Genomic DNA, 16,227 nt, shown 5'->3' with positions numbered 1-16,227 from the left:
GGGACTTAAACGGGTTAATGAGCAGTTTTGACTGATTTATTAACAAACTGACGATTGTTAATGACAAACCCATCAGCTTGTGGCTGCCTTTAATTATCCTATTGTGTAAGCAGACAGGTTCAGTCACATGATACAGGAGGAGTCTGCATTGGAGGCTGATGATATATTTGTCTGGACCTACTCTGGAAAAGTCAGCCCCACCGTCCGGGATGGGAGCGCCTCCTAAATGTGCTATATTTCCATGTGTAGCGGCTGCAGTTGGCCAATTTGCATCGCTCCGCACAAATACAAAGCGCCCTTGTCATTTTCTCGAAAGCAGGAAACACTGTGGCTGCAGCAGGCAAATCAGCTGATTCTGTGTCTGTGTGAGTGCAAGTGAGACAACAGTGCAGAGCTAAGCTCCTCCGTGGTGTCCGCGAAGCTGGAAACAGACCGTCAGGAAGGACGATATAGAAGGAAACCAAAGTGCTGTGACTCAGTGCATTACTCCCATTTCTCCTCAGCACACACAGAGATGACCTGGGACAGATGCAGGAAGAAGGCATTCCAGCAGCTCCACTGCTCCCCCTGTAGGACACACATCAGACTGCAGGTGGAAGGATGGAAAGCTGCACCGACAGGATGCACAGGAGAGCTTCTTCAAATTTTGATGTTGCGTCCCACGGCTCACAGAATTTCACCGTCTTTGTTCTTGGCAAAGTTAATGGGATCATTTCATCATTCACATTATCAGTCATCTCATCTCTGTCAGACATTACTGCTCAAGTTCACAGCAGAGACAACAGGCAGGCTGCCACTGTGGGTTACAGCAGGACAGAACAGATGTTTGCTTCGCTTTCAGAGCCGTTACACATGCAGGATCATCCTGGATCATAAACGCACACACTCCAAATTCAGACATGGCAGTAAGAGAGAAATGAAGAGCAGCATTTTGGAACGCGTTTGAATTACACTCACAGTCAGTGAGCACACTTCCCCAAACGGGGGAAACACCAGAGTGACTTTCCAAAACTAACAGCCACACTTTCCACGTTCCCTCCATGTGCTCGGGCTGTGTGACAGCCTTCTGTGAGAGCCACACCTCAGTATGACTAATGCCCTCATCTCACCAGCAGAGGTCAGCACAGACCAGCTGTGCCTCTGTCAGCCTGGTTAAATATAAAGACCAGTGAAGAAGATAACATGTCATTGTTTGAAATTTACTTTATGTTCTTTCCTTTTGCCACAGTGTTGCCAGGACTCCCATATAAAGTTACCAAAACAAAAACAGTGCATAAAGACATGCAAGAGATTAAGAATTGAGGATAAGTAGGAGATTTAAGGCTGCTTAGAAGCTGATCACCCTATAGTGCATATTTAATGACAGATTTTTATCCTTCGTCTTGGTTCCTCCTCAAAAAGCATTGAATACGAAGATATGTGACTCGTCTTCCTACCTTTCCCTGAACTGAAGAAACAGTCCATCTCCACACTAGAACGTGAGTGGGAAACACAGAGGACAGACGTGGGAACCAGTCCCTCCTGCGGTGGGCTGCGGTCAGTGGTTCGGACTAGACACCATCCGGGCCGCTCACTGGGCCGCTCCAACAGCTCCACTGTCTGACCTGGAAGGTGGAGAAGATAAAAACTATACTACAAGGTATGGAAGACAGGTTTGAATACTAAATGTTAAAGAAAACAGAAACTTGGATTTAGCTCAACCTAAAAGATGGATGAAGCCTCCACATCTGAAGACTGAAGCAGTGGTTGGCGTTTAAGGCCTTCATCTCTGGTTTTAAGTGTCACTGAATAAAGGATGAAGTTTATTTTTTCACTGATGGTCGGACTAAAATAAAAGAGTCTCCTAAACCACACAGCTGTTTCCTTTACATATTAAAATAACTGCCCAGAGCTTTCACCACAGTGAATCTGAATAACAGACTCGCGTCCCAGGAAGAGCTCATTAGGAAATGTGTTATGTGGACCTGTGTGTGTTGTATATAAAGTTTGTCCTTTAAGACACGTGAGCTCTGAGTGTGGGGGATTAAATCTATGTATGAATAAAACACACCTGTGCTGACAGACATCTCTGTGCCGCATCCTGCTGCAAAGTCCTGGAGAACGACAGTCAGCTCACATCCACCGGAGAGCTGCAAACAGACGACACGTGTCACACGTCAGATCATCAGCAGTTTAACAGTCGAGCTTCAAACTGAGCTGTGTTCAAAACACACGTTCTGTGCACAGTTTTCACTTTCAGGCATCTTATCTGCATTTAAGCTTCTGAAGAATCCGCTGCTGGTGTCAGAGAAAGAGAAATGTAATCCAACCCTGAGCCAGGACCAGCATCAATCCCTGTTTACACCATAAACAGCAAGAGGAACTGGAATTCAGGAAAAACAGGAAAAACCAGGACAACCACATCCAGTCCTGATCTTTCTTCTTTACATGCAGAGAGAAAGTCATGCAAGTTCCAGGCTAGCATCAGTTTCTGGTGTTAGAAAAGGGAAGGTTCTCCTTCCTGTGTATTATTGTGGAATAGACGGCGCAGAATGTGCACAAAGTCAGGAACAAGGTGCCACAGTCTGGCAGAGGCAGACTGTGGGGGGTGAAGAAGCTGGACCCAACACACGCAAAATAACAAGACGTAATATTAACTGAAAACGAGCCGTTTATTGAGGCTGATCTTAGCAAAGAAAAACTCACTCCGAACCTAAACTGGGCGAGCCAAACATAACAAAACATGAACACAGAGGCCTGGCATGGACACAAGGTGGGACACAGATGCTCGGACCAGGCATGAATGAACACACACAGACCAACAGCACACAGGAGGTGAAGGGGAAGTGGAAACACATGGGGAAAACAGCTGACACAAATCAACATAATGACATCACAGTAGAAGAGTAAAACTAAACACAACGAACACAGGAACACGTGACCTCTTCAAAATAAAACAGGAAACATAATGAGACAACATGAAACACAGGGGAGACTTAATACTGATCGTGACACAAGGTCAGAGAACTGCTCTGTGTAAAAACCTGAACCAAGGTTGTTCTCGTTAAAAGTCAAAGACCAGCTGTGCACTCATAGAATGAACTGAAATCAAATTAAACACATTTGTTTAGTTTCTGTTGTTTGTAGAGACCAACTAAACTAAAGTGGACTGAAACAAAACCTCAAAATGAAATAAGACTAAAAGCAGCGACCTGGATGAACTGGACCAAACTGTGCGATGACTCACTGATACACTCAGTGTATCATAACTGTGTGAGCAAATTCTGCATCAACTACCAACGTCACGCAATGGTTGTGTTATCAAAGTTAATAAATAACAGCAAAGTCATCCACAATTGGAGCCATAAAGTGTTCCCGAACCAGATTATTGCAGCGGCTTCATGAAGCTGACGTCGTGCTGCAACAAACCATAAATGGAAGACGAACTGCTCCTCGATTAAACGTCCGCTGCTGAACTGAAACCTGCTCATTCACAGACAGCTAGAAACAATCTAATCACTGCCAGAACTTAGTGACACTGTCATTAGTCATATACTTCAAGGTGGCGAAACTCATCATTAAGAGTACGGGCGAGGAAAATGTTAGCTTTATGAGGAAAGTTGGGGAATATGTGACTCCTTAAAACTTTACAAGGTTAAATGGACTTGACTGCTACTCAGATGGATCCACTTTCAGGTTTCTGGGCTGATCTCACCTGGACCCACATCATCACCACCCTGGTTGCACTTCCTCCGTGTACTGAGGGACAACAACCTGCACCAGTAGCTGGTGCTGGTCCTGCACAGAGGGTAACTAGCACCACCCAGAACATCAGCGTCTGCCCTCTGCCACCCCTGGAACATAATACATACACAATCCTTTTGCTGTATCCCGTCTCTGGTATTCATGCTTGATGTCCTGCTGTTTCTATTCCTGCACAGCTGGTTTTGTTGTACATGCACAATGACAATCAAAGGCTTTTCTACTCTATTCTGTTCTGTTACACTGAACTCAACACATCACCTTATCCTGCTGCGCATACTTGGACATACAGATGGAGGAGCTGAAGCTCGAGGCGCTAAAATTCTACATTTTCAGAAAAGTAACATGAACTTTTTAAATGAACTGGTAAAGTTTCACTATTCACTGACATCTTTACAATATTCAAGCGAGTGTTTTCTGCTGCTCGTCACCTCGTCTGCTTTGGAAAATGTCAGGGACCGTGTGCTAATGTGAGCAAGCAGCTGGGATAAATATCTCCTAGCAACAAGGACCCTGTTTCTATAACCGTACAGGTGAATTTATACCTGACAGATGGTCTCTCACACACACACACACACACACACACACACACTCTCTCTCTCAGGTTTAAGGCTATGATCATACTTGAACAATGTTATTTGCTCCAGCCTGACACTTGTCACATAGGAGCTGGAAGTGAGGTTTACAACTGAGTTTAATCAGAGACCAGCAGGAACTGGAGATTTTATGTGTTAGAAATAAAAAAGATGCTTTTGCATCACTTTGTTTTGCACATTTAATGTCAACTTAAAGTTAAAATTTGCCCCTCAGTCATGCATGAGTGAAAAACGTGTGAAATAAAGGATTAAGTTCATGTCTTACAGTGTTGCAGCTTTTCTGTTGGTTTTGGAAGTCCCTCGGTTTTACTCTCAGTCTTAGACGTCTGTCTGACAATACAAACTATATATATAAACATCATCAAATACTAACAATTGAGTGTTCTCATCCAGTAGCAGCAATGAAAAAAGTCTGTGTTTAGCGTGTGCCTTCATCGCTGATGCTGTCTGTCATATGACCTCTCCCTGTGCGCTGAATACGCACATGCACGCGCCAGCTTGTGATGATCATATGTTCAAGAAGAGGAAGACGGCGTTAAAGCGACGAGCAAAACAAATGGAACCTGTTGTGTGTAAACAGGAAACTTTCACCACATTCATCAGGACACTGAAGACTTTCTTTCTTACGTCAGCAGCAGCTGAGCAGCAGTCAAACATGAGAGCAGCTGCTGGGTCCTTCACAGATACCTTTCCTAGCTTAAGCCCGACAGAGTTGTTGAACATTTAGGACTAAATGTGCTGTTAATAAAACAAAAAATATCTTAAAGGTAGAAATGAAGATTGGTTCCCTTTATAATCAAACCAGTCCGAAACACTGAACACACCACGGTCCCGCCCCCCCCGCTGCTCGACTGTCCCAGGAGTCGTCCTGGTCAGCACTGATCAAATCTGGGTTTCCCCTTCTGAAAACAGCCCAGCACATACAAGCAGTCGTTTTTGTCTTTTTTCATTCTAAAAAATTACTTTCAGGCCACCAAGCGAATGTCTGTTAAACAATGACAGTGGATTGAACAGGTTGTTTTCTACAGCAGGAAATACTCACTGTTAATGCTCGTTTACGGCATCAACAGTAAAACTGAAAAGGAGGGTGAAAAATGAAAAAGCAAACAAACAATAAATCATTTTAAAAAGCAGGCTGCTGTTTTTGAGATCATACGACTTGAATTCGTCTCAGACGTGAGTTTCTGTGAAGGTGTCAGTGCTGCAGCAGCTTCCAGGTGCTGATGAGAACTGAATCACACAGACCAAGAAGAGTGACACTGACATCTAACATATGGGCAAAGATTCTGGACCACTAATCCCATCTCCAAGGAATCACTTATGAACCTCATATGCAACTTATTAGATTTACTGAAACATCCTTAAACTGCAGCACAGAGCAGTCAAGCTGGAGCTGCTGAGCAAACTCAGCTGATCCAAACATACTCGTGCAACACTGTGTTTGCGCAGCAGCCTGCAGATATATGCATTTCAGACACACACCTTGCTAAGACGCTTCACTACACAGTTTGTTCCAGGAGTGGAAGCTGTGAGCAATCCCGAGCGCCAGACTGCAGGCAGCAAGCACACGTCTACGTCAGCAAAGCTCTGAGCAGGCATGTGCACGTCCAAGGCTGAGGTCTGAACACCAGGGTGCACTCTGCTGGTAATTTGTCCTCATAAACTCTGGAAATGTATTTAGTCGTCTTTTCGTTTTTATACGGCGAGTAAGTCGGTGCTGAAGTTGTAACTTTTAGGGTCTGAAACAGCAGCTCCCACTTGATCCACAGCTGAGACAAATGAAGTGACCCCTCACTTCTCTGTTTGATTATTCATAGATTTCTGTAAGCGTCACACTGATCTGTGCCGAATGGAAAACTAAGTCCAGAGGCGATGCAATTTCATGGAAACAGACAAAGCAAGTGTTATCATCACTGTCATTCCATGAAATGTGCATCAAACACTAATATATTCACACAAGTGTTTAATGAACATGCAGAATACTACACTGTTCCTGAAATGTGGAGACCAGCACCGCGGGGCAGCTGCTGTTGTGATTTAGAGCTACAGATTACAGATGCAGTCCTGGCACGCTGCTTTTCTTTATATAAGGAACCACGTTTGCATCGGGGTGTCGCAAGAGAGAAGCCTGACCCACAGCAAACAGAAAACACAACAAAGGGAGGAGGAACATTTCACAAGCAAAACTGTCCAAGGAGGAAGGTGGAGCAGCAGCTTTGTGTCCACTTGGATGGTTAGACTGATTAAACACCTCAAGCTGACAGGATGAGATTCAAACATAATTACCAAACTTGCTAGCATGCCCCGACAATTAGTGTCTGCTTGTTTACCTCCTCGACACAGTTTGAATAATGACCAGAGACAAATTGTGTGGGCTGAACCACAAGTGACAAGTCGGGCGGAGGACGTTCTGTGCTGGGACGGCCGCTTACTTAAAGCAGAAGAAACAGTCTGATTGGCTCGTTTTGTCAGGACCAGACACAGTTTAAACAAGCACACATTAGACACTCAAATCACCACTGAAATCTCCAACTGGCCAAGGTGGTGTTGTGGAAGCAGAACCGCATCACTGAAACCAGCAGGACCAGTCAACCATTGTACTGGCAGCTGTAAACAAACAGGAAAACCAGCCTGAAACGTTTTCGTCCCCGTCCTGGCTCCCACACGCGGTCGTCATATTTCCAAAAAAGAAAAGAAAAATGTTTTGATGCATTTCTTTGGCTTTCGTTGCTGTGCTGAACCATGAAACCAGAGTTCATACCAAACCTCGCCTGTTATTTACTGTTCCAGCACTGTGCAGTGAGGACACATCAGCGTGACCGAGTGTGGCAGCGCACTGAGTCAGGACGTTAAAATAGTCACTTCTTCCCTCTCTAAACAGCAGTTTAGCACAGATGTAGTTAAGAAGTTAAATAAGGGACTGAGCCCACGAGTGTGTTTACACTGTTTATTCTGAGCCACTGGTCTGCACACAATCAGTCTGGACGCTCACTTTTTTATTTATCCTGTCTCCACGTAGCAGCTAATGGTCCATTTCCTCCCCGTCAGCCTGCCGCACAAACACTCACACACCCTGTTTAACCATTAATCTCCCTCCTTACACATATTCGCTTCTGCAGTGAACCTTTACAACACTAAGTGAAAGTGAGCAGGACCCTCTGAACCTGCTCATACAATCGGCTACACATTCAAGCTGCAGGACTTGCAGGACGCAGCGTGTCCACGCTACAATAATGAAGGAAGAACAGACGAGGAAAAGAAGTCGCTGCAGAAGTGCCCCTCTCCATAGAGCCCCGTGTTAAACTGTCAGAACTGTGACTAATCCATGTGGACACTACTAATGAGATGATAACAAGATTAGCAACAGAAGAAGAAGAAGTGTTATTGATGTAGGCCAGTTTATCGACAGACACACACACACTGCTAGCCGGAGTCAGTGATCTAGTCCTCTCAGGTATTTAAGCAGTCAGCTAATAAAAGCTTCAGTGACACCACTGTGGCTTTGTCCATCATTTATATACAGTCTGTAGCATTAGCGCTCCCCACAGCAGCTTTTTCCACCTGCATCACAAACATGCAGGTGGGGAAAACAGCAAAACCAGCTCTGCACACAGAAAATGACCCTAACCAGTCTGCACTGTAACTGCATCCTGACTCAGACGGTGCAAAGTTAAACACTTGAGCAGAAGCTGCCAGAGCTGCTCTCAGGCGCAGGGTGACAGTGCAGCAGCAGGATGATCACAGTGTTCACTCTGACCAGGACAATGACCTCGTCCAGCTCCTTGTACTCACTCTGCTGCTGTCTTTGAAGAGTTTAAAGTTCATCCACTTTGGCATGTCGACCTCTGCTCGTGCGTCTCCCTCTGACTCTGTCGCTCTCGCCGTCTTCAACAACTCCCTCACTTGTGTCTGTGAACACGCCCTCTCTCTCTCTCTCTCTCTCTCTAGACAGCCATAGCTTTGTGCTTGATGGGAATGCCACTCAGCTTGGGTGTGTGTCTGTGTGTGTGTGTGTCTGTGTGTGTGTGTGTGTGTGTGTGTGTGTGTGTCACTGCATTCACATTTCTCCACTTTCTGTAATCTAGTGAAGCAGTAAAATAGTCAGTTGCAGGACTTGTAGTGCGTGTGTGTGTGTGTGTGTGTGTGTGTGTGTGCCCGTGCGTGCGTGCATGCGTGTGTGTGTGTGGGGAGTGGTTAGAGAGCACATGCAGATGAGTGTGTGACACCACAGTCATATGATCAGCAGATGGCTGCTGTGAGGCTTCGGTCTGAGTGTGAATGCATTCGATTCATGAGAACACGTGTAAACAGTTGCTGCTGAGGAAGGACGTCCTCACCAAGTGATCCGGTCCAACTTTTATAGACATTTTATACATTTACAATCTTATATTTTGATTATATATTAAAATAGTCCAGACACATTTCTAGACGTGTCTGGACGTACTGATAGTACCAGTGAGTGTCTTCATGGACTGGTGCAGTCATGCTGGGACAGGAAGGGGCATTCCCAAACACTCCTCCCAAAGCTGGGAGCATCACATTGTCTGAACTGGATTGTAAGAGTTGCTTTCAGTGGAGCTGAGGGCCAAGCATAGTGCTGGTGTGCTTTAGATCACTGCATCTGAGAGCTGGTATGGAAATCTTGGATGCAGCTGCTCAGCCACAGAGACCCAGTCCATGGAGCTCTCTGCACACCGCCCTCAAGCTTCTCTGAAGCCTGGAGGTTACGAGTCTGCAGAAGGTCAGATCTCTGAGCACTATGCACCTCAGCGCCCACTGACCATGATTTTACGCAGCCAATCACTTTGTGGTTGAAATGGTGTCATTCTCAGTCCAGTCCACTTTGTTATAATACCAGTTACAGTTAACTGTGGAGTATTTAGTCGAGTTGTTGCACAGGTTGCATCCTGGCTCGGTACCACACTGGCATTCACTGAGCTCCTGAGAGTGACCTGTGTAATTGTGAAGTGTAATTTTACTTGTGGCACTCCAGACACTGGAGATCATAGCTAGCAGCTATGCAGTGAGCTGTATGCTAGTATGCCTCCATGCTCACTATTGTCTCCATTACTATTGTCACTGCTATTATTAAGCGGCCCGTCCAACTGTTGTTTGGGTCTTCATGCAGCGTACATGGATCAAAGACAGGAGGATTCTGCTCTGAGGGGTTTGTGTCGTAGGCACTGATTGGTTCACCGCCAAGGCGTACACTTCCTATGATAACCCAGCCCAGGTCAAATCTCCCGGCATCAGGCGGTCGTGAGGGTTGTTGTTCTGTCAGTGGATTTTATGTACGCTGATATATTCATCTCTGCATGTGCAGACTGCGAGGACGCATTACTGCGCCTGGCTTAGAAATGAGAACCATGTTCAATTAAAGTAAAAGTTCAGGATAAAAACGTGTCTTCACTGCTCTGACAGCGGAGCAGTGAAGACCAAGTCATCAGCCGCTGGAACAATGCTTTAAATAACTAAACCACAGTGACTCACTATATCAAAGCAACATCACAGAACGACTCCAGAGACTGACTTATATACCACGACGTTAGAGATGACCTCGCTCAAACTAGATACATGTAACTCAGATAACCAAGTTAAAATGAATAAAATGACCGTTTCACAACTAAATCGATGTAAGAAAGAAATCAGCTCAGTTTATGGATAAAAGGAAAAAAATAATCATGACTATTGTTTGCAAACCTACAATTTCCAACCTTAGATTTGTGACACTGACAGTTTGTCAGAACTAAACGACGCAGCCATTTGCGATACTTACAAGAGGCTGCTTAGACCCATGAGAAGTGCCTTTTAAATGAGCCATAGAAGAAGAAACCCAGCTTACCACAGGAAGTTAAAAACTACTGTCATGATGCCATCACATCAAACTGGTGAGGCTGTGTTTAACCAACAAAGACAGTGTGGCTGTGTTAAACTGTGGTTTGGGCTGCCTTTGTCTTCATTTAAAACAAAGAGCATAAATATGACAGAGCAATCCCTTACAAGCTTCCATACATGATGAGGGAGTGACAGACCCATGGTGTAGGTGTCACAGGAACAACAAGGAGCCAAGCTGTCCTAAGAGAACCCTGACAGGCCCCCTCCACCTCAGTTAATCTGTCAGTGTGAACGTACGTGCCAGTTTGTTGTTATGTGTTTAAACTAATCTGGTGGCAAAAGGAAAGTTTGAAGCCTAATCTTAAAGCAGAGATCGTGTCCGTGTCCCAAAGCGTCAGCTGTTTCCACACAAGTCTGAAAGTTGGAGGCTCTGCTACTCTAGGAACCACAAATACATCGACAGCGTGAGAGCGAGGTGCTCTGTTGTGGTAATATGAGGTCTTTAAGATAACACGGCCCTGATCATTCAAGACAATGGACAAGTCAGATTTAAATCCTTTCCAGATTCAACAGGGAGCCAGAGAAAGAAGCCGAAACAGGAGAAATAGGCTCTCTCTTTAGTCCCTTTCAGTACTGTTATATACTTTTATGGAATTTTTCTAGCACTTTACAACCCTGAGCAGCCTGTGCTTGGGCGAGGCTTTCACGTGTCCTGTACCCACACTGATAATGGGTCCCATTCATCAAAAAAAATTGCATAAAAAGCTTAATATCTCAAAAAGTATGAAAGTTATCAGCACCAAAAGATATAGCTGGCGTTAGCAGAATGAGCAGAACAGCTTAAAGTTGGTGAAAATCGGATAAAAACTGAGGGAGTAGTGAAGCGGCAAAGAAACGGAGCAACTAGAATAAGGTAGAAGAATAACGAGAAACAGGAACACAACAGTGTGATTGGCTCACGGCAGCAGTGACTCAACTCTTGCTGACATCATTTTAAGATTGTAATAACAGACTTTGGAAACCCCAGTGTTTCCGTTTTTATTGAATAGTATCCCGTTTGTCTCACTGCACTCTGAAATGAAAGCACAGCACAAATAAACACCTGCAGTTAAAAAAGAAACTACGGAATAAATTTAGATTTCATTTTAGACCAAACCGTATTCTAACCTTTGACTCATCAGTAGCACCTTTGGCAGATAAGAGCTGAACACAGCCGAGGCTTCTGTCTACAACAGACATCAGATCTTCTCCCACATCTGTAGCAGAAGTTCCCATAAACGTGGACCTCGTAGGCTGCTTTGCTTTCCCTCTTCTGTCCAGTTCAAACCAGCTCGATGGGGTTTCAGTCTGGAGGCTGTGCTGGACACTCCACGTTTGCAAGCTCACAATCTTGTTCTTGTTCCTGAGGTAGTTCTGGCACAGCTTGGACTGATGGTTTGGGTCATTATCTTGCTGTAGGATGAACCCCCGACCAACTGGGTGCATACCAGAGGGTGCTGCATGGTGCTTCATGGTGCTGTGGTAGCTGTTTAGGTTCAGTCACTGACCCTGGATCAGCAAACAGCCCCAGACCATCACCCTTCCTCCTCCATGTTTGACGTTGATGCCACACACTGTGGAACCGTCCTTTCACCTTCTTGACGCCGTACAAAGATCCTGCACGATGAACGAAAGATTTCAAGTTTTGATTCATCAGTCCATAAAACCTTCAGTAGTCCAGTGTGGCTGTCTTAACAAGCCTCTTTGTTTTATTCTGGCGTCTGGCTTTCTTGCTGCAGCTTGAAGTCTTCACAGCTGAGACTTTCTCACTACGACCACTATGAAGCTGCTTGAAGCTGTTGTCCTGTGAGCCGCCGTCACACAGCTGCTAACTCTCAGAAACTTGTATGTAAGTGCAAAGCCTGATCAGCTTATTTGCCGAAATCAATTAACTTAAAAATGTCTGTGACAGTTTGCTGAAGTGTTTACAGACTGCACACAGCCGCCTGCTGCCAACGATCAGTCAGGTTTGAGGCGTACATGAGAGTGAAAATCCAATACCACACGGTAGAGTTACCAACCCTCTACATAGAGCAGTGTTTCCCAACCTTTTAGAGCCACAGCACATAGGAAATTCACACATCACCAAACAAAAATGTCCCAAAAAGCAAACTGGTCCCTGCCTTTGTCTTTGTCCCCTGAATTGGTCCCTGCGCAGCAGGCAAAGCGGGATTGGCTCGGTTTGTCCCCAGTTACCTTTCTTCCCTTCTTCTGACCACTACTCATGCTGGGCCTTCATCTGGGTTGGAGCTTTCTCCAGGACTGGGTCAGACTGACTACTTTATCTTTTCTAGGGACACTACTTCTTGCTTACAGCCGTTCACTTGCATGCTCTTCCTTGCGTGATTGACTGAATATTTAAAAAACTGCAAAGACAGTTCCCAAAGAAAAACGCAGCCTGAGTGACAGATTGTAAGAAGCTTTCTAATGAATTCAGTCACATTTCACACATATGAAGTAATGAGATTTGATTTGAGAACATTTTAGTGCTTCAGACTGCTGATGGAGAAGTTTGAGAGAACCAATGAGTACACATTAAGAACGACTGCTGTACTGAACAAACATGTCTGCTCAGATCATTGATTTAATACAGTTGTCTCCACGATACACAAGGGATTGATGCACTTGTATGATAATAAATCCCTGCGGGTCAGCAGAGCCATGGGAACACAACAAACGATTACAGCATCAGCCTTGACACATGAGCAAAAAACAATGTTTCATTGTGCTTCTGGGGAAAATACTCGTCCAGCAACTACAATCATGAACTGCAAGAAAAGACAAACAGCTCTAAGCAAAGGACTTTAGCATGAAAACTCACAGCACTGTCCCTATTTTACCACCAAATTACAAAACAGCTCAATGTAAAGACTCGGAAACCAGAAATAAAGACATGTGACTCTCACGGTTGAAGCTGTGAAATAAATCAGAGCAAACTGCAGGACAAAAGCTTTTTTACTTCTGAGGTTTGGTTTTTTGGACAACAGCAGACGAGGCTCCAAAAATAGGCAAGCTGGAGTTTTCTAAATCCTAGAAACAATAAACCAGAGCAGAGCAACAACACGCCCACACTCAGAAAGGACTGGAAAAACTCATTCTGTTTTCATTGGACAGAAAGAGGTGGGGTCCACACACATGTAAAAAACACAGGTCAGAGCGTAGCTGCCTGTGGGATTGATGGCGTATACATGCACAGTGTGGACGCATGTTTCAGACAAACCGAGTCTGGTGTGAGTCTGTGTGTGCTGCTGACATTTAGAGGCGAGCCAGCGTGTAGGCGTGAGGGCTGCACTGTGAAAAGGACACACCATGTAACTCTACAGCAGGAGGCCATGACTGACATCTGTGTCAGGTTTTCCATGTGTGTGTGTGTGTGTGTGTGCTGACAAACAGCCAAGACAAGAATCGCACCAAACTCATGTCTACGATTATGCCCTTTTGATTGTTTGCTCATATTCACTGAGCTTCCTCATATAAGGAGCTCATCCTCGTGATGAAGTAAACATTTTTTAAAAAGGAAAAAATAAAACAAACCGCCTAAAAAGCTCTCAAGATGGAGATCTCGTAGCAGAGGAAAGGCTCAAGAGGCCAAAGTTTTTTCTGGCAGTGAACGTGTACGAACACACCTCCACCTGCGACTGACACAGACGGAAATGAGACTATCATCTATCTGTGCAGTTGACCATGTGATCCTATGCTTAATCATCGCTGACAAACATAAAACTGAGCTGCAGCGAATGTGATGTCATCAGTGCACAGAGTGACAACAGTTTGGAGCCAAGTGTCCGTCCTCAGTCTGAGTGTTTGTGTCTATGGCTCCGAGTAACTGGACAAGTTAAACATAAGAATGTGAAAAACAGCGATAAGATAAGCCCTGGATTCTGCACCTTCATACAGCTAAAGCAGCAACACAAAAGGTCTTACTTTGATGTCAGAGGCTGCCTGGTAGGAGTCCGTGCAGGTGCCTGCACACAGCCTGAAAAGGGCTTTCACAACTGATTGTTTTTCTGGCAGCATTGTTGATGACTTCTCGTTCACATGTGTGAACTGAACACACACTCCAAACAGTGAGCATGCCCAGCCCCTGCTGCTGCTCATTTAAGCTGCACAGGAAACCCTGTAGCGCTGATACAGCTGTGGGTCGTCAGCTCGTCAGTATCAGATGCTCAGCGACGGTGTTTCCTACCTTGTCGCTGTCTACAGTGTTCTGGGATGTCCTGGATGCAATTGAGATGGTGTCTGGTTGGCTGCTGCCGTCTCCCTGACTGTCTCCGTCTTCACCTCCCTCCCTGCAGAAACACACAGCACAACCAGGATGAATGTGAAAGGTCTTACTGACGAGGCTAACAATCATTTTTTACACATTTCATATCATTCCATGTCCTCTGTATGTCCTTTTGGTCCGATTCCCGTTCCACCCAGCAGAAACGGCTAAGCTAGCTCTACTCATGTGATGCACATGTGATGTCACAGAATGGGTTGCTGTTAAGTTACAGGACTTTATGTCTGTGGCACACTTTAAAATAACTGCTGTTTATCTGAAACCTGTAATTGGATCAAGACAACAACATGAATACAAACATTGGTCTTCATTCATCGTGTAAATTAGAACCCATTCACTTCCTCCTGCTTATCCAGTTAAGGGTCAGGGGGCCTGGAGCCTCTCTCAGCTTCCACAGGGCAAGAGGCGAGGCACACCTACGCCCAGTTTACGGCCTAACCCCACTAACTGCATGTGTGTGGACTGCAGGTACAAGCCGGAGTACGCCCACACATAATGCTCCACACAAACCCACGATATTCTTGCTGTGAGGCTAACACTGAGTCATCGCGCTCAATGGTTAAAATAAACGCTGCTTATTTCTCTATTTTTCAGCAGCTTCAGTCTTCCACATATCTGTGACGGTAATAACAGGACAGTCCTACCGCTCCCTTTGTGCCCACGCTTGTGTTTCTGTCACGGTGAATCCACGGTAAATGGTAAATGGTAAATGGTAAGTGGCCTGTGTTTGTATAGCACTTTACTAGTCCCTCAGGACCCCAAAGCGCTTTACACATTCAGTCATCCACACATTCACACACTGGTGATGGCAGCTACATTGTAGCCACAGCCACCCTGGGGCGCACTGACAGAGGCGAGGCTGCCGGACACTGGCGCCACCGGGCCCTCTGACCACCACCAGTAGGCAACGGGTGAAGTGTCTTGCCCAAGGACACAACGACCGAGACTGTCGGAGCCGGGGCTCGAACCGGCAACCTTCGTCCATCAATCTGTGTGCTACAGTGTACTATAGTAATCCCAGCAAAAGTATGTGTTTCTTCACCTTTTAGCATTATTCCTGGGTTTGGTCAGTGCTGGTGTTTTAGGCAGGTGAAGCGGCTCCTTAAGCGCCCCCTTCAGGTGAGTCATCCTCTCCTGGATCACCTCCCTGATGTTCTTAATCCAGTCTTGTTTAGCTTCCATACTGGATGCCTGGAGAAGTCACAGCTTTAATATCCCAGCTGATGAAAGCAGAGAGCCCAGACTTTCGTTTACATTTAATTTCACGTACTTTCAGCACAGTTTTATTATCAGAGGATGGGGTTCTTCCAGCCCACACAGCAAATTTACAAGGGTCGCCCTCAATGTGCTCAGTCACCCCCAACTCTGACGTCTGCGGGAAGAGTAAGGGAGGGGGTACAGTTAAAGCAACAATGGCTATTTCTACATGTATGTGGACACAAACACAGTGAGAACATCAGTCGTGGCTGAAACCACCCGCTCACCAGTAGTCTGTTCTTGTACTGGTACTTGGTTCTGCCAGCTGAGTCTTTGATCTCTTTGCTAAAGACCAAAGAGAACTCAAACAGGAAGAGGTGCCGGTCCCTACCCTTCCTGATGAGCGAGCGTGGATCCCAAACCTGAAAACTGTCCTGCAGGATCAGCTCACCCTGCACCTCCAGGTTCTCCTCAAAGCCTACAGAAGAGCCAAGCATGAACAACCATGTTTCACATCAGTGCTAGGAGGAAGTGTGC

At 45.5% G+C, this 16,227-nt stretch overlaps 1 protein-coding gene across 4 annotated transcripts in view; it reads right to left on the bottom strand.

The window, feature by feature from the left end:
- kalrna (kalirin RhoGEF kinase a) overlaps positions 1-16,227 on the bottom strand; it is a 149,987-nt gene that overhangs the window by 39,822 nt on the left and 93,938 nt on the right. For all 4 annotated transcript variants that reach the window (XM_086267606.1, XM_086267608.1, XM_086267605.1 and 1 more), the window contains exons 35-40: positions 15,978-16,168; positions 15,764-15,865; positions 15,536-15,684; positions 14,398-14,500; positions 2,051-2,129; positions 1,437-1,604 (exon numbers count right to left, since the gene is read on the bottom strand). In XM_086267606.1, the coding sequence (XP_086123732.1) occupies positions 1,437-1,604; positions 2,051-2,129; positions 14,398-14,500; positions 15,536-15,684; positions 15,764-15,865; positions 15,978-16,168 (792 nt within the window). The remainder of the gene's footprint in view (positions 1-1,436; positions 1,605-2,050; positions 2,130-14,397; positions 14,501-15,535; positions 15,685-15,763; positions 15,866-15,977; positions 16,169-16,227) is intronic.

The sequence above is a fragment of the Aulonocara sp. 'chitande type north' Nkhata Bay genome, linkage group LG16, assembly GCF_057382095.1.
Source record: "Aulonocara sp. 'chitande type north' Nkhata Bay isolate Kocher_YH1m ecotype deep benthic linkage group LG16, A_spYH_male_GT1.1, whole genome shotgun sequence".
NCBI lineage: Eukaryota > Metazoa > Chordata > Actinopteri > Cichliformes > Cichlidae > Aulonocara > Aulonocara sp. 'chitande type north' Nkhata Bay.
The sequence above is the reverse complement of the archived record's forward strand: the minus strand, read 5'-3'. Positions and strand labels throughout refer to the sequence as shown.